The 23630-nt window shown below is 43.2% G+C and overlaps 1 protein-coding gene across 12 annotated transcripts in view; it reads right to left on the bottom strand.

Moving 5' to 3' along the window:
- LOC102688794 (microtubule-associated protein 4) overlaps nt 1-23630 on the bottom strand; it is a 109421-nt gene that overhangs the window by 42848 nt on the left and 42943 nt on the right. For 2 of the 12 annotated variants that reach the window (XM_069191146.1, XM_069191147.1), the window contains exon 1: nt 579-2042. The exons of 1 other annotated variant lie outside the window; for it this stretch is intronic. In XM_069191146.1, the coding sequence (XP_069047247.1) occupies nt 579-1770 (1192 nt within the window). In that variant the 5' untranslated portion in view covers nt 1771-2042. Of the gene's footprint in view, nt 1-578; nt 2069-18177; nt 20957-23630 lie in introns of those variants that run through there. 9 more of the 12 variants (XM_015354169.2, XM_069191145.1, XM_069191142.1 and 6 more) reach the window with 6 other exon arrangements.

Below are 23630 nucleotides of genomic sequence, written 5' to 3'. Positions count from 1 at the left end.
AAAAAATCGCGTGGAGAAGAACGAGACAGCGTCAGCGCAGGACACGTTGCCTACAGCACTGTCTCCAGTCTGGCTGGCTGCTGCAGTGCCAGCCCCGCGAGGGTGACCAGAGCTCTCTCACTCTGAAGGCCTGGGTCAGCCGAACAGCACAATGACTACTGCCGCTCCTTCCGTCTCATTCTTCTCCCCTCCAGTTCCGTCTTTCACAGTATCTGCCTTCTCTCTCTACCCATCACCTCTCTTCTCCCTCACCCGAACCCCCCTCTCTTTTCCCTCCCCATCCCTCATCTCCCCTCCTGTTATTATTTCTGACAAACTCAACAACCGCTGCTTTGCCTGGCACTCCCAGTTTGCTCTCAGCTCAAAAGTGCAGTTCACATCTCCTCCCCCGAAAAGTGAAATGCAAAATCTAAAGAAACCAGTTTCTAGGTGAGAGAATGCTTCAAAACCCCAACAGCCCTATACCCTCCCTACAAAAGAACAATACAAATGTGTGCTTTTTTTTTAAAATAAGCACGGGTGGAGGAATGTTGTGTGCGTCAGTATGCAGGGGGTTAATTGGAGTTAGGGTCACCTACCCTCAGCAGAACTGGCTGTGGCAGCAGCGTTGCTGTTCTGGCTGCTGGGGGTTGCTAATAAGGACTCTTTTGGCTTCTTCTCTTGTGCTGTGGCCCCAGCCCCATACTCAGGTATACCTTCCAGAAAGGTGTGCGAGAAGCTTCCAGGATCCGTGTGTATGGTGGGCAGAGCAGTAACAGTGGAGAGGTGATTAGCCAGCTCTCCCATGGATGCAGACTGCGACTTGCCATCACTCTTCTCAAGAGCTCCAAGACTTGGGGTGTTTATAGTTGGGGGGGGTGTGGGTGGCTGTTCGTCAGACACAGTGAGCGAGCGCCTCATGGCAGAGTGTGGACGACGTCCGCTGCTGTTGGGGGCCACCTCTCCAGAGGCAGGAGGGCAGGGGTATTTGTCAGGCAACTCCAGACAAGAGGGCACAGAGAGGTGAGAGCACTCTGACAGGGCACGTCTCATCGCCTTCCGCTGGTGCGCCACGCGATCAGGCAGACAGGGCTCTACCTCTTCCGCGCTGTCCTCTGATGACCCGCCCCCCGGGTGCCCCCCGCTGCCCTCCAGGTAGTTGTCATTAACAACACCGATGACACAGTAGTTTGGTGCCCCCTTCAAAGGTGGGTGGGAACTTGGCTCGGGAGGAGCGGAGAAGGAGGGGTTCCACACACTGGTGCTCCCCATCTTCCCAAACTCCTCCGATACCGACACATCGGGGAGCTTGGTAGATGCAGGAGAGCCCATGAGTGTAGCACTCAGCACACTGTTGTTTGTGCAGCTCAGAGGCTCCAGCAGCTTTCCTGGGGAAGCAGGTGACTTTCCACAGGAAGAAGGAGAGGAGGACAGAGGGCTCTCTGGACTCTCCCCCGCACTGCCCAGCGACGCACCCCCGCCCCCCCCCAGCCGTACCGGCACCTTCAGCTCTGTGTCCAGGGATCCAGCCGCCGACCCGTCAAAGAAGCACAACTTATCCTCGTCGGTAAGCACAGGCGCCGTGCTGCCCCGTGAAGATGGCCCCCCGAGACTCAGTGGCATCCCGATCTCAGACAGTCTCCCCTCAGTGCGTTGCCACTCCCAACCCGGCCCCCCAGCCTCAATCTTCTGGGGCACGGGGTGCTGCCCCTCCGGCAGGAGGGAAGATTTGCACAGCTCGCTGTACTCCGAGAACGGAGTGGAAGCCGGCTGGTTAGAGAGAGAAGACATTGCCGGTTCTTCTCTCTTGTTCTGATCAGTACCTGTTTCTCTAGTCTTCCTTCTCCTTTTGATGGGGCTTCTCTCACGGCTGCTTAGCTTGTGCTTTCCGTGCTGTCTAGGCTCTTAGCTCCCAGTGGTCATGCGTCTTCTCTCTGTATCTCTCCCTCTCTCACTGCACCGTGGAGGAGAAGCAGCGAGACTGAGCTGGCTGCCGCTCGCTCTCTCTGTCCTTGGCTCTGATCACCTGACTCTCTCACACGGCCGTTACCCAGCCCTCCATTGGCTAGCCTAGCTAGAGTGACAGCTGCTTCCTCCTCTAAAAGACTTCTCTATCAAGCACCAAACACAACCTTCTCTCTCTCCACACTTCTTACCACCCCTCTTTCCCTCCTTTCCTCCCCTGGGGACTCTGCTCCACAGCGACAGACCCCAATATCAGACAGGAGCAGAGAGAGACCCTCTCTTCATGAGCAGTCCTCCCACCCTCTTCAAATTTCATTTGTGCATGAGAGAGTGGTGTGTGTGTGCGCAGCTTTTCCTATATTCTTGCCTTTCTGAATGAATGATTTTTCCATCTCAAACTGCTGACCTTTCATTTGGTAACCTTTTATTTGCAGCACTTCAATAAAAAGCTCTCCTGATCCCTCGGCTGCCACTCCGTATTTATTCAGATTTTTTTTTCTAATATTCCCTCTCATTCTTCCCTGTTCACCGTCTCCCCCCCCCATCTTCTATTTTGGCTCCAGCCCCTGATGTTCAGTGCCAAGTCCTGACTGTTTCATGCTTTGTTAATTGATGCAAAGTCTTTGTTTTGTGTATTGTACCCGGTTCCCTCCAGCACCGCTATGTGTGAAAACAGATTGCGTAGCTCTGCGTACCAGCGACACTTCGATACAAACAAAAAAGACAGAGACAGAGGCTGAAACAGAGGGAGAGAGAGATCAGAGTTGGAAGGACAATCTTCTCCCCAAACAGTGTGTGGTTGCCAGTCAGCTTTGATCACATCACCCCGGCAGCCAGCGGAACCACAACACAAAAACAAGTAAGCCAGTCTGTCCCTTTTTGTGAGCCCGCAAGAAACACATACTGTATACAACACAATAATTACAGTATGTAGGACAGCAGATATAACAACACAACCTACAGTACTTACTCAAACCCACCAAATCCCCTCAGTCATCAATCACATCAGAGGACACCTTTCCTGATCATAACTAAGAGGTTCTAACTAGAAAAAAGCTTATTGTGGTCTCACTCACCAAACTTCAGCTGAGGTGCTTACAGACAAAATGGTCTCATTAAAGTGAACAGAAAGAGAAAAAGGCATATATGGCAGAAAAAATGCAGACCTTTCTCCTGAGAAGCAGTTATATTACATGACAGACTGTCCATAGCTATCAATGTTGATTCCTTCAGAAACTGGCTTGATAAGCAATGTGATAATGTTTTGAGATCAAAGGGTCTTAAGAGTTCCAAACATAAGCTTAAATGACCTCTTCTCATCTCAAAACTTTACATTCTTGTGACTCAATAAGAGCACTGCATTTTAATGTTCCTGTGACTCAATAAGAGTACTGCATTTCCTGATAAGATCACTGCAACCTATTGTGCAATGAACCAAGACAATGCACTATTAATCAGTAACATGTAGTCTGAATCATACCTCCAGTTTAAAGGACATTTACCAACAAAGATACAAAGTTGAGTCATGCTTCAAAAAAACCTTTTATACATCTCTCTAAAGAGAATAATAGTGATTACATTTATCAGCAGGTGCAGATTAACAAACACTAATATTCTCTACCTAACAATTACCAACAGTTATCCCCCTATGGCCTGAATCCTCCTGGACTAATTTAGGATAAAGGAGAGCTTGTGTGCAGTTGGGAGAACTGACTTAAAACAGTTATCACCTAGAACACAATCTGCTATGCAGAGACCCTATCCCTTCCCCTTCCTTTAAAACCCACAGAACTGGGGGAGCAGGCTAAAATCTATCTACACTGCTGTGGTAACATAACTCATTCGTCATCCTCGCTTATGTGTCATTTTTCAGGTCTTTGATCTGAAGGAAAAAAAACATGTTCTCATTTTACTTGCCTTTTTTAAGTGCCTTTTCCCAAAGCAGAGTCCATTTCAAGTGTGTCACAGGTAGTCATGGTCACGGCTCTCTGTAGTAAGCGTTTATTACAACTGAAGCAGCCTACTGTTAAATTACAGACGTACAACACTTAGGACCAAAAATAGGAGGTGTTACTTCCAACACTTTAAAAGCAAAGCGTTGTATGCATCTGACATCTGTTCTTTCTTGGAACTGAAACAAACTCTAGGAATCTTTCAAGTAATGAATACATAAACTACATAAAACTATCTAACAAAGCAAGAATGACAGATTCAAATACATAATCCTACCAGTACTGTTGCTTTCTGTACACCTGCAAATCACACAAGAAGTAGAAATGTGCGCAATATTACATGCAGGCAGCCAAGATGTAAAATATATTATGGAGCCAACAAGCAAAACGCTTTGGATCAAAACTGAAAGTGCAGAAAACAAAGAGAGGAAAGTTGAAAACAAAATTGTACATTTGATGTTAAGTAACACTTCATTTTGAATACTGTGCACAATTATGGATACCATGTTATATTGCTGTTTCAGAATCAGTCCAGAGAAGAGCAACCAAGTGGATTATGGATCTTAAAGGGCACTTTTACATTTGAAAGAACTGAACTGTTTTAGTCTAGATCAGAGAATTACCTGATTCAAGAATTCATAATCTTGTAAGATGTTGATGAATCTAAGATCCAACAAACCTTTCCAACAAATGATCAAATGTACAACATGGTGCCCATGACACAAATAGAAATTAAATTAAAAAGTGCATCTTACACTGAAAAGATGTTTAATTTCACACAAAGTTCTATGAGAGTATGGAACAAACTACCAAGATTCAGAATAAGTCCCCTGAAGTTAAACTGCAATCAAAAATGATCATCTCAGTAACTTGGTTACTATCCAACCAGAGACTTTCCAAAAGCAGTTTATACTGTAAATCAAAATACCTGCATCACAGGATTCCTTGTGGCTGTGCTAACTGTGTCCTCCAGGAACAACTAGAGAATAGAGAGCACATGCAGAGCTGTCCAAGTGAGAAGTAATCTAAACCTGAATGATGAATAGCTAGCGCTCCAAAACTGCTCGAAAGGTGTAATACCATCAGTGTCCATTTGTTCCATTTATTACCTAATTAAATAATGTTGATATAGACTGTTACATTTTAATACCTCTATTATTATAACTAGATAATTATTTGTGTTTTGTACTGCAAACCACTCTGAGAGAACCATATAAATAGGGGGTATTGGAATGGGGGAGAGACAGAGAAATAAGGGGCAGACGGGTTAACAGAAGAGAGAAAAATTATTGAAGCCAGTGTGAGGGGCATAAATAGAATGTGTGTCATGGAGAGTGGGAAGGAATACAGGATTTTATCAGCTCCAGAACCAAAGACAGACTGTCAAGGAGTGTTTTAAATGAACGAGATGCCAAGAATAGTGGAGAAGTGAATCACAAATTCCTGCATTGATTACTAGCTATCGTACCTTAACTTACACACCCCCCTGCACATCCTATCAGACCCCACAGTTTCTCAGACAGCCCCCTTTACCACCATCTCCCAGGCAACCGCCTCCCATCTCCATGACAACAGGCTTCTTGTCACATGGCTTGAAAGACAGTGTCTGGAATTAGGGGCTATTTTCTTTGAACAACAAAAAAATAAAGAAAAAATAAAGAAAGGACAGAAGAAACTGTGACAACAGTAGAGGAATAAGGATATGAAAGATGGAAGAAAGAAGCGGAGAATAAAGCGGGAGAGGAAAAAGAGAAGACAGAAGAAGAGTGGCAGAGGAGAACGTCAGAGTAGGAAAATAAAGGAAGAATCAAAGACTTGCATGTCATTAGGCCAATTTATTCTGTGAGTACTGGGGCCAGTACATGGCTACAGCCCTGCAGTCAATCAATACTGCCCCAACACCAGCAAGGTCATCACTGAACATGTAAGAATCCGTTGTTTCTAGCCCGACTTTGACTCAACGACCAACTAGTTCATTTAAGACACAGCCACAAAACTGAGGCCATTTGTCTGACACACAGCCTGAGAGGAGGCAAGGAGGAAGCGAGGCAGGCGGACATGGTAAAGATGGGGGAATGTTAATGTGGCAGAATATCAACCTTCACACCTTGAAGCACCGTTCATCAACCCAGCTCACAGCAGAAATTCAGTTATCTTACATCTGTACAGATCATTCTAGCAAGTTTCTTTTTTCTCCACAAGCTCACATTAGTGGGACCCTGCATTTTAATGAGAATAAACTGACAAAACCCTCACATTTCTATTACAGTTACAGCTATTTGTAAAGTGATGCGAACTTTAATACATTTTAAGAACATTTTAAGTTAAGAAATGTCCTTTAAGATGATGCGAGTCTTCTGTGTAATTTGGTTTGACAGCTTAGTATCTTTGAAGGAGCAGACATCCTAGACAGGTGAGTCACAGTGTAATAATACCTGTTACTGACTCATTGCCACACACTTGCTGCGGAGATGCAGTACAACACATTACATTAAGCTTAAATCACATCTTTATGGATGCCACAGAAGTGAGAAAGTAAATCATGTAGACTGCACATGAAGCATTCTCACCAGAAGCAAACTTTAATATTCTTTTAAGACCTGCTATTGTGAGCACTCTGTTGAAAAGACTGACAGCTCTTCCTCTGTGATTCACCAACAGGCCAATTCCACAGCTGGTCTCACTCCGGCACGGTGATACCAAATACAGGAAAAGCTTTACTGTCTGGACTTATACTAACCAGAACACATAATAGCTCTAATTATCTCCATAAGCCAAAATAAAATCATCCTTTCCTGTCTGGGGAATTTCTGATTCTCTCCACCTTGCATCCCCTGCGCCTGCCATTTTTCAGTGCAGTAAGTTTATTGCGCAATGGGTTCTGCTGTGTGTCTGCAGCATTGCCCTTTTAGTCACAGCTGAAACCTCATTTTCTAGTGATGAGGAATGTAAGCCAACACTAGGAATTAAAGGATGTGAAGTTCTGTTAAATTTCTTGCAAAGGTCTTTGCTTGAATTAGTTTTTTTTTTAAGTACCATGCTGGATACAGCAATAGCGTAATGTTGTATTACAGTACCGCAGTAATAATGATAACAACTGTAAGTGTATACGTGCAGAATAAGAGTTTGAGCTGATTTACAGTACATACATTTTGGCTAATGTCTGATCTGCTGTGAGTATTATTGATTACATGATAACACACTTAAATCTTGACTAAGCGGCATATTTGATTCTCCAGTAACCCTCATTCCCCCTCACACAAGACTGATTCTGAACGAGTGTAATTCCTCTCAAAGTAAACACTTTGCTCTGCTTAATCAGGAACATCAACAACCGTGAGGAATCAAAGGTGTGTCAGGAGGGCTAAGGGGTTGTGTGAGAGTATGTCTCTGAGGCAAGGAGGGAGGAAGGCAGCTGTTCAAGACTCATTCATCCTCAACCTATTTTCTCTGCCAGATCTCTGCAGCATCTGTCCCTGTCACCAAGGCAACATCAGCTGCTGCTCGGCTGCCATGGTAACCAGAGTGGCCTTTCTCCCTCCCCTTATCCCCAGCACACTGAAGGCCTTTACTGTGAGAGAGGGGATCTGCACAGTGAAGGGGGCCTGCACTGTTCCACAATGGGCCCAGTACTACTGATAACTGTCACTCATGGTCTAACACGTTGTTGGGTGTCTGTGATAGGTTCTTAAACTGTAGGATGCCGATTTACCAAGTTAAACATTCTACGGCCTAATGTTAAGTTCTAAGATCCCTGAACAAAAAGCACTTTAGCTGAGTTGATATTAATTTTACTCACATTAAAATATCTCTACTTTGTCTCTCATTCTAGACTGCAGCTCTGTATTATTTAGAATATACATAAATGCTCCTGGTATCTGTAGGCAAACTACTCAGTACTGTGCCACTGAACCGCTTTATATCACAAATCTTAATCTCCAGCACTCACTTGAGAGCAGTTAAGAAGAAACGCTCAAAATGCATCACAAACCAAAGATGGAAATCGATTATCGCCGTCATCCTTGCTGCTGTGTTGCATACAACCAACAGTAGGTGTTGGGTAATTCTGGCTTCAATAAGCTTACATAGACTACCGGAGCTAAAATATTAAATGTTTAAATGTGCTTCTCAGTTCAATTTGTACAATAGCCTGCAGGTGGTTAAAACCTAAATGAATGTCCTGTTTCTTTTTTTGATGGACGTTTATAATACCAGATATCCATCTCAGTTCAGAAGGTGGCATTATCATCTGAGCCTTGGGACATGAGAGCATCACAAACTTGAAGCCACACCAAGCTCAGAGCTGCTGCTCGCTGGTTCCACTTAATTTACAAAGAGGACAACTTCAGCCCAGGAGTCCATTCCCAAATTAGCACTATGAGACAAAGTGGTCCTCTCTAGAGGTCAGGTCGGTCTGGAACTTGTCCTAATTTATCTGTTCTAGACTCACTGAGCCTCTACCTTCTTTGCCAGTTGTTTACAGTATCCTTATTCTCCAGGTAAAGTGGCTGCCTGTAAAAGCGTTCTAGACTTCTCTCGTGCGTAGGGGTCATTAGGGGACATAGGCAGCAAATGGAATCTTCTTCTCCAAACAACACGAAACCTCCATCATGCCAATCAGCCAACAGCTGTCTTTTCAAACAAGTAAAAAAATCTAAGTAAAAGTAAAAAATAATTTTTCAATACGGATAAAACATTTCTGTCATTTGCACCTTGAAACTTTAAGCATCACTTCTAAAAGCTAAAATAATTAAATACCATAGGTTTAGTAGTACACAGCCTGAATGAAACTTTCAGCACATATCGTTTTACTTTAGTGGAAAAAAGGATGAAAACACAGATAAAGTAAGATGAGATGATGAGACAATCAGCTATACAAGTGAAATACTATATCCTGTTAATAATCCATAAGAAATCACAAAGGTAAGTGTGTGCTAGTCTCTGCACTACTATTCTCTCCAAATTCCCTGCTCTGTCCTAAAGGAAGCACCAGACGTCTATTTTAATATCCTGGAGATCAGTCCAGACCTTTGGAGCTTTTTGTGAGCTAAAAGCAGCAATGGACCACTGGGAACAGAAATGCTAAATCTGCACTGATCTACAGCACATACAGCCTCCCCCTAATACAGCTCTGTATTGAGTCATTACGCTGCCGCAGTGCTCACAGGCAGCCAGCTGAGACAGTGTCCAAACAGAGTGCTGAAAGGCCTAGCATTTGCCAAGGGGAGTGTCTAAAAACTACGACAATAGCACATCACTGCAGGTGGTTCAGGTTTCTTTTCAAACCCGAAACATTTGTTTTGATCACTTCTCCAGAAAATATATAAAAAAGGTCAATGGGATGTCAGTGGTGTCTAGGGAAAAGCAAGAAATAAAAACTAGATGATAGTGAGATTAGATTTGATAGAGCACCGCAGTAAGGAGTTTCAGTTTGGCAGCCATATTACAAATTGGACATCACAGCTAAGCTAAAGAAGACCAACAGGTTCAACATCTATTCTTGGAAGAATGTTCAACCCAGACAGGTTAAAGCAGGGCTATGTAAGCCCTGAAACTAGCTGCTTTGGTGCAATTTTCATCTTTTTGATTATTAGTTAAACAAATATGGAACTGATTGGAACAAAATTGTAAAATGGAGCAGATTGATTTATGAGTGAAGTGATTCAGTTACTGTCAAACCCGATGAAGAATTCAAAATCTTGCAAAATACTGAAAAAGTCAACCCAGAGGACAACTGCAAGACCGAGACTGCCCAAGATGTCACAAAAAATTATACATATCACATGAAATGTAAGAGGATATGCATCTAGGACTGAAAATAGGATGCCCTTCTGTATATAAAGGCTGACAAGAATATGGTACAAGCTGGTGGTCTGTGCTGGAGAAGCTGATTCCCCGAGGTCATTCAACAGGAGATTCTTGAATCACAGTCTAAAGGCAACCAAATGAGAACAATGGAGCAAACGGAGTACTCCTACTTCCTTGAATTTTTATTTTTCCTGCACTCTACCAATTCCTTCCTTTACTGTACGTACGGAGTTATTTCTATGCCCCACTGTTATCAGACTTTGGACAGCACTATTGAGAGTGTGCTAACCACAAAAAATAAACATACTGTACCATATAAATGATAAATGACAAGACTACAAGAACTATTGGCATAAGTGATGAACTTGAACAGCTTTCTCATGTCAAAAAGTGAGGATTAAAAAGATTCAGAAAACCTTAGGACCTGAGAACCAGATTTGGATACCTTTTGGAATTGTTTATCCTGAACATCAGACAGTTTCAGATTAATCTCTGTCAGTCTGAGGCCCTGCCTTGCAGCCTAATGCGTTCTTGTTTGTCTCATCCTGACGTATTTTTCAAGTTAAATTAGCAAATAATCCATAATGCAATCAGCTTCCCAGGACTGAGCCAGCCTGGGTGCAGAGGGCAGCTGTCAAAGAGAATCTCATTGTTGTGGTTTGAGATCTTTGTTCTTTGGTGTCAGACAGGGACCCAGGCACTGTGACTGTGTCTGCACACATCTCAATATCTGTCTGACACACAACTTCATTCACTGATCATAGAGCACCTCAAGATTTTCCACTGATGTTTTCACTGAGCTTGGAGGAGGCTGTCACCTTTAGCACCAGTACCCCGCACAAGTCACACCCTCCAACTGGACAGGAGGCTAAGATCACTCCCGGCAATGCTGGCTCCCTTTAACTGTTTCTCTCAAGGTCCAACATTGACTTGTACACATAGTTCACCAGCTGTGAGACCAGAGACTTACCCCTTACACTATGCCACCCTACCAGACACACAAGTGACACCATAAACACTGATGAAAGGTGGATTACTGCAATCTACAAGCAGCATAATTAGGATCAATGTTGTACGTGCAGGGTGGACTGAATGGCTTCCTCGCATGTAACCATTCCAGTGTCCCTACGTCAAGAGTTGCAATGCCAGAACTGTACAATGTCACCCAAACCATACACATCACACTGAACATGAAGCCAGATCCTTGGGACATCTGAAAATCAAGGCCGTGCCATTTTAGAACTCAAATACAGGAGTAAAGCTACTAAACAAACTGTTGTTGTGGAATCAGGTATATCACACATCTTTCCAGGAAATGGCTAAATGAGGCACTGGGATCACTGAGCTACTACTGTATGAAAATTTTGATTAAACTGTGCCTCTGATCTGATTTTTCTTATTCTTGTGTCTTTTAATTGAAAGGAGCTCAAACAGGATGATTTTCTGCACTCTGCAACGGAATGTATATGTGGCTAACTATGAATCCGACATGGCCATCCCCTTGGTATAAGCCCACCACACCAATGAAAACTGGCTGCTCACGCACATTTCCACAGGTGGTGAACTGTGTACAGACAAAACAGAGAAAGTCAACCACTGCGGTCAGAGTCAAACAAAAACACTCATGATACAGCACTGACTATCCTCAGCATTAATAACCCACCACGGCTGGTTTCTGACAAACAGACTGTTCAACGGAAAGGTTCAACTGACACATCCTCCTCAAGGATTTGAGGGGATTACTGTTTGCCTTCATATTACAACTGTTATGTAATATTAATAACATCCTTCCAAACAAAACCCAACACATAGCTACACTGAGTTTGTAAATACACTGTAGCCCAGTGCAAAAAACAGCATCCCACACTTCACACTGAGCTACTGAGCATACTGCAGCTCACCAAACTACTGAAAATAATGCAACCATGTACAAGATACCGTATCCAGAACTCTATACTGAACTACTGAACACACTGCAGCTCAGCACTCTACTGAACTACTGAACACAATGTAAATATCACTTTACTGGGAAAAACTTCATGACATGAACATAAGAGGTTACAAAAATGCTTCTTTCAGAAATCCATACACCTACAGTACATACATAAGCAGCTTTTGCAAATGTAAATGGGCTTTTCTCCTAGGTCCTTCTTTTTTCGCTGAACTTGAAATGGTCATGCAGGTTGATTTTCAAAAACATTTACATAAAAACTTAAACAAGCCAGCGTGTAATTTCTTCCAAGTATGCAAGCTTTTAAGAGATTCAGCTCCTTTCATCAGTGCATGACAATGTTGAGATAAGAAATTAATCTTGATATGAAATCTGAAATCCTTCTTTAACTACAATACTTTTTAAAACATAATGAAAAGCACAATACACAATATGGGCTTAAAGCAATGGCCTACATGACGGGCTAAAAAGAACTGAATCATTTAAGTCTTGAACAGAGATGACAATTAGGGGGCCCAGTGGATTCTTCAAAATCAACAGGCACAATGCACAAGCAAACTGAGAAGATGTACATTAAAAGACTTCAAAATTACTGTATACACTAAGGGCTGTGGGAGACTGGAACAGACTACCCAGTCATGTTGCTGAAGCTGATACCCTGGTTTCTTGAGAAAATCCTGTATGAGTTCCTTTGATCTGAATGGTCTTTTCCATTTGTAACACTTTTATGTCCTTATGCCTTATTGTCTTTTCTTGACTAACTGTCTTACCTGTATTTCAGCACTGACAGGTCAATACATACTCAGTTTAAGCCACTTATTAAACAATCATTCATCATTGATGTACCTTAATGATCTCAACTAGTCATTTAATCACTTCAATTTACATTCATAGTTTAACAATGTATATGGCTATATTATATGGTATATTGACACTTTACATATCTGTTTTATTCAATAGTACTACAGTATATTATAAAATGGTAATAAACAATAATGATGATCAGGAAAATACAATTTCTCCATTATTGTTTAGATTTATTTGAGAGATGAAAACGATCAAAATGGCTGATTCACATGACAATCATATATTTAGATGTTCTGGTTTTCTCTACATATGCAAACATACAGTATTATTTTTTCATAATCCTCCACAAATTTTTGTCAAATGTCTGCTTTATCTGAAAGCATCCAAATCAAAACACAACACAACAACATCAAGAGTCTTTTGACAATCAAAAACAGGATCGAGGGTTTTCACTGCCACAAGGTTCAGGACTAACAAAATAATAGAACAAAATTTGTCTTTCCTAAACTTGACTGACCCCTAGAATATTGCTGCCATACAGATCTTTAAGGGTAGCTCTAATTTACTGTACATTTCCAGCACTCAAAATATAACAGAAACAAGACCAATTAGTCTTGCCATCAAAGGAGATCGGTTTTCTCAGCTTTTTTAAGAGAGCCAGTACATCGATGTAATTGGTACCAGCAAACCCCTAACTTACTGTCTCGGCCTTCATCTCCAACAAAGTTGTTCTCTTAATTATGAAGTGAAACACTTTGTTAAGTTATACAGTTATAGTTATTCCCAGCTTATCTGAGTTCAACCAAGCACTAATTATAATACCAATAATTGCTTACACTTATATGGCGATTTTCTGGATACTCCACTCCACGCTTTGCAGGTAATGGGGACTCCCCTCCACCACCACCAATGTGCAGCATCCACCTGGATGATGCGACGGCAGCCATAGTGCGCAAGAACGCTCACCACACATCAGCTATCAGTGGGGAAGGAGAGCAGAGTAATGTAGCCAATTCATAGAGGGGGATTATTAGGAGGCCATGATTGGTAAGGGCCAATGGGAAATTTGGCCAGGATGCCGGGGTTACACCCCTACTCTTTCCGAGAAACGCCCTGGGATTTTTAATGACCACAGAGAGTCAGGACCTCGGTTTTACGTCTCATCTGAAGGACGGCGCCTGTTTACGGTATAGTGTCCCCGTCACTATACTGGGGCATTAGGACCCACATGGACTGCAGGGTGAGCGCCCCTTGCTGGCCCCACTAACACCTCTTCTAGTTTTTCCCAGGAGGTCTCCCATCCAGGTACTGACTAGGCTCACACCTGCTTAGCTTTAGTGGGTTGCCAGTTGTGTGTTGCAGGGTGATATGGCTGCTGGCTATAAGCACTGTAACTGACAACAGCCTCTGAGCATAGAGGTTTGCATTATTATTTTGTACTGCTACCAAAGCACTATGAACACACTATGAAGCACAGTGAGATCGCTTGTTTGAACCAGAATAGAAAAATGCCATGAAGTCCAGGGATAAAAAAGTTAGCTAAAACATAGCCCAAGTGCAAAATCACCCTGCAAAGGTAAACTTCTAGGGACTAGAGGGACGTGTGTGAGGTATACATCCTAAATACCACCGCCGTTCCCCCGGCGACAGACCCAGTTGTGCGCGCTGACACAGATTAATGAGCGAGAGGCTCAGTGGTGCCTCTGTAATTAAGCACAGCGCTGCAGCTGATTTGAGAAAGAGCTGCTGCTATATAATTACACTCCAGATCCAGAAACATGGCGTCACCCCACCCCCTGCCCCAGCCGCTCAGGATATAAAAAGAAAAGATCTGCTCCCGTTGCATAACCAGTGATGCCATCACCTATCAATACTGCGGGTGTGGCGGGAAGCACAAGGGAAAAAAAGGGGAGAGAGAGGGGAAGGCAGGAGGCACAGTAGGGGAGTTGAATTGCTAAAGGCTTCTTTTATAACAGTCAGATTTGACCATCTGTATGTACTGTACCAGCCTTGGAAAGAGAGGAGTTGGAGAGGCATTTCAAAACAGTCCCCACACTGCTCTACATTCACCCACACACAAATGAAGAGTTTGTCCTTGTGGGGCAGTACATTCTTTTCAATAAGAAATCATTTCATGATGGGTAACATTTTGACAGAAAAACAGTTCCAGAAAGAGATGCAAGACACCCAAGGTCACCTGAGCACATCTGTGTGAAGGCCCAGAAAACAAAGCATAACAGTGGAAAAATAAATGAAAATTTCTGTGTATTAGAAGTCATCAGAACCAGACCTTGTTAAAGTTCAAGCCTTGTGAGGACTGTGCTACTATTAGCAATCTAAAAATTAATTCCTGAATGCCTGGTATTTCAGTTCTGTAGAAAGCTAATTTTCTGACCAAGCACACAGTGAAAAATGTGTGCAATGCCCAAATGCCGAGGATGGCATCTCACACAATCCAATCTCAACATTCTAGACACTGAGCTCCTGAACACACTGCAACCCAGAACTCTAGACGCTGATCTACTGAATACATTGCAGCCCCAGCTGTCGAGAAGGTAATTTGTGGGTTCAAATATCAGGTGGGGCACCACTGGTATCCTTGCGCAAGGTAATTCATTCACATTGTTCTCCTGTAAAAACACTTACTCTCCAGGTCACCATCATAAACAAATTCTAGATAAATAATTATTCAGCTGTTGAACACAAAGCTACTGAACATACACCACAATTCCAACATCAGAAAACAACCGCAATGACATGACAGACAAGGAATAGAGAGGGAGCATGAGTAATCTGAACCCTTTCCTTCACTGTCGGATTTCTGTATACGTCCTCACCATCTTCAAAAACACTCACCTAACAAACTCCACTGTTGCAACAAAGAACTCCAAACTGAATTGATAGTCCCCCTTCCCTACCAGCCCCCTCACTGTGTTAATGAGCACCCACAGTGACAGCACACAGAACAATGCCGAAAATTACACGGCACTGCCACAGCTGTGACACAGAGAAATGCAAACAGAGGCCACATAACTATATGGTTATTACATCATGTGTGGCTGAACAATGAGGATGTAATTGCGACAATACTTGTAATACAGTTAGGCAAATGTAGCTCCTTGGAAAAAAAAAATATGTCAAATGATTTAAGAGAAGAGTGTGGGGTGGGTTAAGAGAAAGACTGAAGGTGTGAAGGTGAAAACAAAGAGTCAAGGGACTTAGATCTAGTGCAAGAGATGTACAGGAGGGAGAAAAGAAGGGAATGAGGAAGACAGAGATGAGGCGAAGGCGAGAATGAGGCCAGGAGACTGGCTCTGACTGCGTCATTGTACAGATCAGCTCCAGGTGCTGGGCATCCTTCCTTGATGAACCACATCCTAGGGCCCTGCTTCACAAATCTGTCATGACAGTTCACCACTGTGCCAACACCCTCAGGAATGAGACAGCAATGACCACACACTCTTTGGCAGCAACTTTCAAAAATACAGTCTCAGGGAACTGATGATGAAATGCTTGATGGTACTTCTCATTTCATAATTTATGTTTTAAATGCACTGTGTTAACTGTGTTCATGTGTTAATTATGATTGTGATTTTATGTTTTAACCGTGATCGAGTTTAACACAGTAAAACCAAAATGTCATATCTTTTTCTGACACTAGTAGTTTTCAAACTGCATTGAGGTCATTTTGCAGGCTTTGAAGCTAAGAAGGTGTGAGCCTGGTCAGTACTTGGATGGGAGACCTCCTGGGAAAAACTAAGGTTGCTGCTGGACGAGGCGTTAGTGGGGCCAGCAGGGGGCGCTCACCCTGCGGCTCATGTGGCGCCGTCCTTCGGATGAGACGTAAAACTGAGGTCCTGACTCTCTGTGGTCATTAAAAATCCCAGGGTGTTTCTCGAAAAGAGTAGGGGTTTAACCCCAGCATCCTGGCCAAATTTCCCTATTGGCCTTTATCAATCATGGCCTCCTAACAATCCCCCTCTGTGAATTGGCTTCATCACTCTGCTCTCCTCCCCACTGACAGCTGGTGTGTGGTGAGCGTTCTGGCGCACTATGGCTGCCGTCGCATCATCCAGGTGGATGCTGCACATTGGTGGTGGTGGAGGGGAGTCCCTATTACCTGTAAAGCACTTTGAGTGGAGTGTCCAGAAAAAGCGCTATATAAGTGTACGCAATTATTATTATTATTATTATTTTCTTCTTTAATATGGTTAAAAAATGTATCGAAGATAGTTCTACTCTGTATGATGGGAATATTTAAGCAGTAAAAATTCAACACTCATTATATAGTGTTTATATCTATTTTACCGTTGTCTTCTTCCTGAAATCTGAACAAATGGTTTAGTGTATTAGTTTTGGTTTTATCAGCTACTGTAGATATGTTTTGATAACATTCTCCTACGTTCGCAATGAACAATACATTTACCTTTAAATTACTTCTGCATTTATCAGGATTTTCAGTTGCAGATATTAAAAAGTGTTGCTGCATACTTTTGAAGAAATGCCACAATGTTATGAGGAACCAGTAAAAAATCCCCAGATAATCCAACAGTCACATGTAGAAAAGCAGTCTGGTCTGTACGCCAGTAATGACAGGAGCAGGGTGTGACTCACTGGAGTTGCTGGCTATCAGTCTTCTGCAGTGAGACAGACTATGCAATAGAGTGACCGTTCACTAAATACATAGAATATAATCTGCATACAAAATATACAGTACAATATATAAAAGAGTACCTTACAGTAGGTTATTTAACCCATCTGGAACTATTACTTTTACCATAACGTCTCACTGCTTTTGTTTAAGAATAACTTATTGGAGGCCTTTAGCAGTCCCAGACCCAGTCCTAAACATAACAAGCATTTTATAACTTGTTTCAGACTTTTACTATACTACAACACATTTTATAAATTGTTCAAAATGTTCAATGTTTTTTTCTTAAGATCCTCCTTGATAGAGCACACACACCAAACATTCTGAATAAGCACATACAGTATATATACTGTATATATACAGTAGATCTGATATCTGATTGTATCAGATTCTGTACAGATACAATTCTGATTTATCCCAATTCACAGACTCATATAACTTAAGCTATTTTGTCTGTAATTTATTGAGTAAAGATGTGTCTCCATCCCATTCAAGGCAGCCTCCTATTTTCAGAAGACAAGGCCCTTTAAGGACATATACGTGGTGTAAAGGCTCAATACTTTTAAGTACTAACATCAAGGTCCTCCAGTAAGTCTATTCACTGTTCTAAAAGGGAAGATCGTACAGTAAGTCTGGCTTACCTACTGTCAGTGCCCATCGCCGCCATGCAGGACCACGCAGATTCAGATGGATATGAAGAAGAAAAAAAAAGACTAATTATGAAGATGAATTAAGATTAATGTGTTCTGCTAGCCATATGTGTTTCTAAATAAACGTTCTACATACAATTGCACAGATTAATTGGGAATTAGTCACGCCATCTCTATTTTCTCAAGCAAAAAACCTAGAGGATTAGAAAAGGAAAAAATATATATTAAATATATATTAATTGTATATTATACTGTATAGTTCAGGTGGGTAGCTGCATCAGCATGCGTAGGCTGCAAAGGAACAATAGGTTGATTCCATGCTGAAAAGAGAAGAAAAAACACACGTTTCGGCCGTGGAGCCTTCTTCAGGTGAAGAAGGCCCCACGACCGAAACGTTGTGTGTTCTTTCTTTTTTTCCAGCATGGAATAAACGTATTGCTTGTTCTATTATACTGCATATATTTATGTCATTAAAACAAGGCATTAGACAGATGCAGGGGCAAACGTACAGAGACATACAGTACAGAAAGATACATAGAAACATACAATGACTGTAAAAAACAGCATCAGACAGCATCAAGCTGGGCCGCCTTCAAAATTAATGAACTCAACACCACTCCCACAAGCAGCACACTTGAGTGCCACCTGACAAGGCCACAGGTTAATCACGCTGATAATTAACTCCAATTTAATATCTGCCATTGCCATCTTTAATTGGAATGCCAACATGTTTTCATTAAAATGACCATTCTGAGAAAAGCCCCATGTGGCCAACAGCACCTTCAGATCAATTACATGGTAGGGGACATTTCCTGACACGCACCCATGTCCTGCCCTGGCTGATAGCGCCACACTGTGAAAGGCCAAGCCAAGCCAAACTGGGTTGTCCCGTGATCACTGCACTCACGCACACACAAGCCTCATGCTGTGTGAGATTGGTCATTCTTTCCACAGCCAGAGAGCCAGTGAGTCAGTCAGCTAGCCAGCCAGCCAGCCAGCCAGTCACCCCACAGACCAGGCCAGTCTCCCAGCTCCCCCGTGCAGCATCATGCGCCAAAGCGCTCTTTCACTCTCCACAAACCTTCCGCCATCAGGGATTTCAGCTCCCTCTCTGTCTTATTATCTCTGTGTCCCGATTCTGTCTGCTCCAGGTTGGAAGGGGAGGGGAGGGAGAGCTGCTCAGAGGGACCTGCTGCGGACAATTCTTTACCATCCGTGGGCTGAGCAGACTGGGAGGCATCCAGGCCTTTAAGAAGAGCGGGACCAGGGGCCGCAACCTCTTGCAATCCAGAGCCTTGGAATAGAGCGGTGTCTGTCCCTCCACAGGTATCCGTGGGAATATCTCCAGTAGCAAGTATGAAGCTGCTAAGGGGTGTATTTGTATCTTCTGCACATCCTTTGATATCGCCCATGGGACTCGCCAGCTCTTTCCCTGTCTGCTGACTGTCCTGAGTCAGGCAGGGATCCTGAGAGCCTCTGGAGCTGGAAGCCATTTGCCCTGCAGTGCCAGGGGTTAAGAGCTCTCTGGAAAGAGGAGCCCCAGCAGACGCAGAGACAAAGTCAGGACAGGAACTGGGGCTCACCAGTTCAGTCTGTGCAGGGGCCCAGGAGGCCGTCATACCAAGGGAGTTTTGCTGTTTTGCACTAGAAGAGGATGCTCTCTTCACAGAGGAAGTGGGGTGTTTCGCAGTGCTGGTGGGGCCTGCGAGCAGCTTTTTAGGAGATGAAGCAGGGGCATCTTTAGGGAAAGGAGCAGTGGAATCTTTAGGAAGCATCTCTATGGAGGATGAGGGTTCAGGACCAGCTGTTGCAGCTGGAGAGGTGGGTGTGCTAGAGGTGGGAGTGATAACAGGATGCTGTTCAATAGAGGGAGCAAAGACATCTTTAGCTGAGGGGAGAAGGGCATCTTTAGGAGAGAGAAGAGGGGCATCTTTAGCTGAGGGGACAGGGGCAGATTTAGGAGAGGGGAGAGGGGTACCCTTAGGAGAGAGGAGAAGGGCTTCTTTAGCTGAGGAGATAGGGGCATCCTTAGGAGAGAGGAGAGGGGCATCTTTAGCTGAGGGGACAGGGGCATCATTAGGAGAGGGGAGAGGGGCATCTTTAGGAGAGGGGACAGGGGCATCATTAGGAGAGGGGACAGGGGCATCATTAGGAGAGAGCAGATGGGCATCTTTAGGAGCGAAGAATGTGTTGGGATCTTTGACATAGGGAACAGCAATATTCTGAGCATCTTTACCAGGAGGGGCTTCTTTAGTGAAGTCGACATGGACATTTTGAGGAGAGAGGGCTGGGGCATCGCAAGTGGGGGGAATGAAGACATCTTGAGGAGAGAGGGTAGGGGAGTCTATTGTCAAGCTGAGCAGAGGTGCTGCAGTTTCACTGAAGGGAGGGGGTTGCTGATCAATGGAGCTGGTGGGAGGGACATCCTTTTGAGGAAGCGTAGTGGCTGTGTCCCCTAGACCAAGGGAGGAGGTGGGAGGAGAACGGATAGGTTCTATAAGAGTGGCTGTGGCAGAGGAAGGTACAAGGGCACTAAGAACAGGGTCCTTTTCTGGGCTTGGAAAGCCTGCGAGAGGGACACCTGGAGATAGCTGTTTGCTAAGAGTGTTAACTGGCTCTTTAGCTACTTGCCCCAGGGACCCTATCCCAGGGATCTCCTTTTCCACTTTACTGCTCCCTTCCGGGGTGGATGGTGGGAAGACCTTCGGCATGTGAGCTTGGGCGGGCACGTGGGATTCCTGGGGAACCCCCCACTCCCTTTCAGCCCCATCCTCCTGCGGTCTCTTCCTGCCTTTGCCTTTTTTGCCCCGGCCTGCACGGCCTCCTCCCTCTTCTCGTTCCCAGCCCTCCTCCCTGCGAGGTGGAACTCTTGGGATACCAGGGGCAATGGGGCTACTCTCGGTGTAGGACCCCTGTAGCACTGTGGTGGTATGGAAGGTCTCTGGTACTTCATCTCTTGGTCTCCTCTTCTTCTTCTTCTTCTGCTGCTTCCTTTCTGCTACTTCGCTCTCTCTGTCCTCTCCTAGTGCGGCTGCATAGCCCCCGCCTGTGGCACTCTGTCTCTGGGAACCCTCTGCTGCCTGGCTGGCGTGTCGGCTGATCACCGTGGACACACTGGGGGTGAAAAGGGGCAGGTCGGGACGCAGACCCCCCTCACCCATCCAGCCAGGAGATGTGCAAGGGTCACCTCGGGCTTCTCACACAGAAGGGAAGGAGAAAAGGATTATACTCTTGATGTGAACCTGGCTTACAGTTACATGCAGCTGATGGACACCTGAGAGACCTGTCTCACCCTGTGCTACACAGCATTTTACCAAGATCTTCCATGCCAAAACATTTAAACTCATTTAAGCAGTTAATTTGCAAGAGACTAGAAGAGATTTGCATATTTATTGCATACAAAAAAACATGCTATAAATGAGTTTAGTAACATAAGCAAAGTATATATATATAAAAAAAAACTTTACCACCTTTAACTTAACAACCCCAAATATGTTTGGTTTTTTTTTCTTTAATACACTGCATTTCACTGATCCACAGGCAGCTGGTGAAGAGCCATAAAGACAGTATCAGAATTGTAGTACAGTAAATCTTTCAGAGAAACACACCAAAAAGGTTCCCTTTATTCCCTATGAGTGAGGTCCTGCCTAACCCTGTGCCCCTGTACCTGGGTAATATTTTAGAATTCCAACCCCACACTTAATTCTAAACCTAAAGCTAGATGTATCGTTATATTTAAATGCATCCCGGAACACAGCAACAATTTTTGTTTCAGCAATACTCCATTAGACCTGCAGAATGTTAAAACTCCAGCTTATTTTAGAAAAGTGTGCTCAAGATAAAAGTGCTCATTGCAAGTGTATTTCTCATCCTTTATGCTTCCACCTTTAAATATTACAATGTACTTCTAGGAAATGGAAAGCACCGACTAGGATGACAGACACTGCTCTGACAGATCAATCGAGACTTCACTTCATAGAGCAGCTACTTGCTGTGTGCACAGTCTCAGCATGGTTAAAGCTATTAAAAACAGAATGTAGAGAAGTCATTCCACTGCATTTTAATACCATGAATCTGTGCAACTGATTTAAAGCCAGTGGTAAGATTCTGTAAAGCAGAACAGAAACAATTCTGGATTTGGGTCAACATCTTGAGGCTTGTAGCAGTAATTTTGGTCCTTTATTTCAAGTTTAATTTCTCCTGCTTAAATTAGGCTTTGCCATAGTATAAATATGATATGGATTGCTACATGAATCTATTAAAATTCCAAGGTATAATATAGAAAATGATAAGATCCATGTAATACTTCTGTATAGATCATTTAACAGTTAATCAAGACAATATTGCAGTCTGGTATCACCAGGACTACAGCAGTATCATGATTCACCATATTAAATGTTCATAAAAACAGTATCACACACCTCTTATTAACATTTAAGATGCTAAACAATGGCCTTTTCACAGTCTAGTGAAGCGCATTGCAAGAAACATAAAAATTACAGGAAAGAAAGCAGGATAAATTAATATCAAACAATGAGGAAAACCAAAACAGGAAAACTGCCATTTATGTGCAGTTATGCAGGTGTCAAGCTCCATGTCGCATGTGAAAATGAATGAATAAGAAATAAAGATCAAAGAAAACAATATCAGGACACACTGTGTCACACTGAGACAAAGGGCAGATAGATAAAGGGGGTCATGTGAGCTGTGTGCCCAGCGCTGCCACTCGCTGGCCACTGGCAGCACAACAGGGAGCCCAGATGAGACATGTGGCTCGCATATCCTGCAGCCAACCTCTGGGCAGCTGGGTTTTCCATTCCCTCACTGCTCTGCTTCGTTAAGCAGTTTGTCCACCTGCTTTAAAATTCTTTCTTCAAAATAAACAAAGCCGCCCCAGAATTTTAAGACACCCTTACTAAATGAAAGCATGGCATGCTAAACAGAAAATAATATTTTGGCAGGTGTGAAAAAAGGACATGTCTGAAGGTCTGATCAAGGATGAACTATTTCCGTGCTTCATTTGATGTAGTACAGAATGAAGGCTTTTGAATCTGCAGGACAATTTCAACTAATGAGAATGGACTGATATTAACTGAAAAAAAAAACAGGCAGGACAAAGAATCTAAAGCAAACAAGATTCCTCTTCAACACTGGTCTCACTGATTAGGCAGGGGAAAAGAGATAGGGCAGTAGCTGGAGCTCTGAAGTTGCACTTCAGAAAAAAAACCCTGAGAAGTTCAAAATAAAAATAAATATGACAATAACACTATGGAAACAGACTTTCGTGTGCAGGTAAACTCTTGCTTTCTAGTGTAATGTCCTGTCCCCAGCTCAGTGCACATTCACTGCAGATCATCAGGCTTAATTTAAATGTGGGTTGTGTCTGTATATGATCTACAGTATATGACTGGTACTGATGGACATAAAAAGAATGGCTATAATCATTATTACAATTATCATAAAATTACCATCATCACTAACTGGTGTGTAAACATTAACTTTGTGTAAATACTGAGAAAGTTTGGCATCAGAATTGATTATCATGTTTATGCATTAGTATTTTATGTTTTGATGTTTGTTTGTTGTTTATTTACTGTATCACTCTTGCTTCACTCACATGGCAAGTTTCATCGGAGCAATATTTCACTGCACATTCACTATAACACCCTACAGTAGCATGCATATTTCATTCCAGGTTCACTATACCTCCCTACAGTAATCTGCATATTTCATTGGAGTTTAATTTCACATATAACTACTGTTCCGTTGAGATGGTGCTCACCAACTCTTTCCACTAACAAGCTACCTGTCCACATTTAATACAGTAGGTATGCAAACCAAACCCAATCACAGGTATAGCTGGATGT

Source organism: Lepisosteus oculatus, chromosome 6, assembly GCF_040954835.1.
Source record: "Lepisosteus oculatus isolate fLepOcu1 chromosome 6, fLepOcu1.hap2, whole genome shotgun sequence".
In the NCBI taxonomy this organism is placed as follows: Eukaryota; Metazoa; Chordata; class Actinopteri; order Semionotiformes; family Lepisosteidae; genus Lepisosteus; species Lepisosteus oculatus.
The sequence above is the reverse complement of the archived record's forward strand: the minus strand, read 5'-3'. Positions and strand labels throughout refer to the sequence as shown.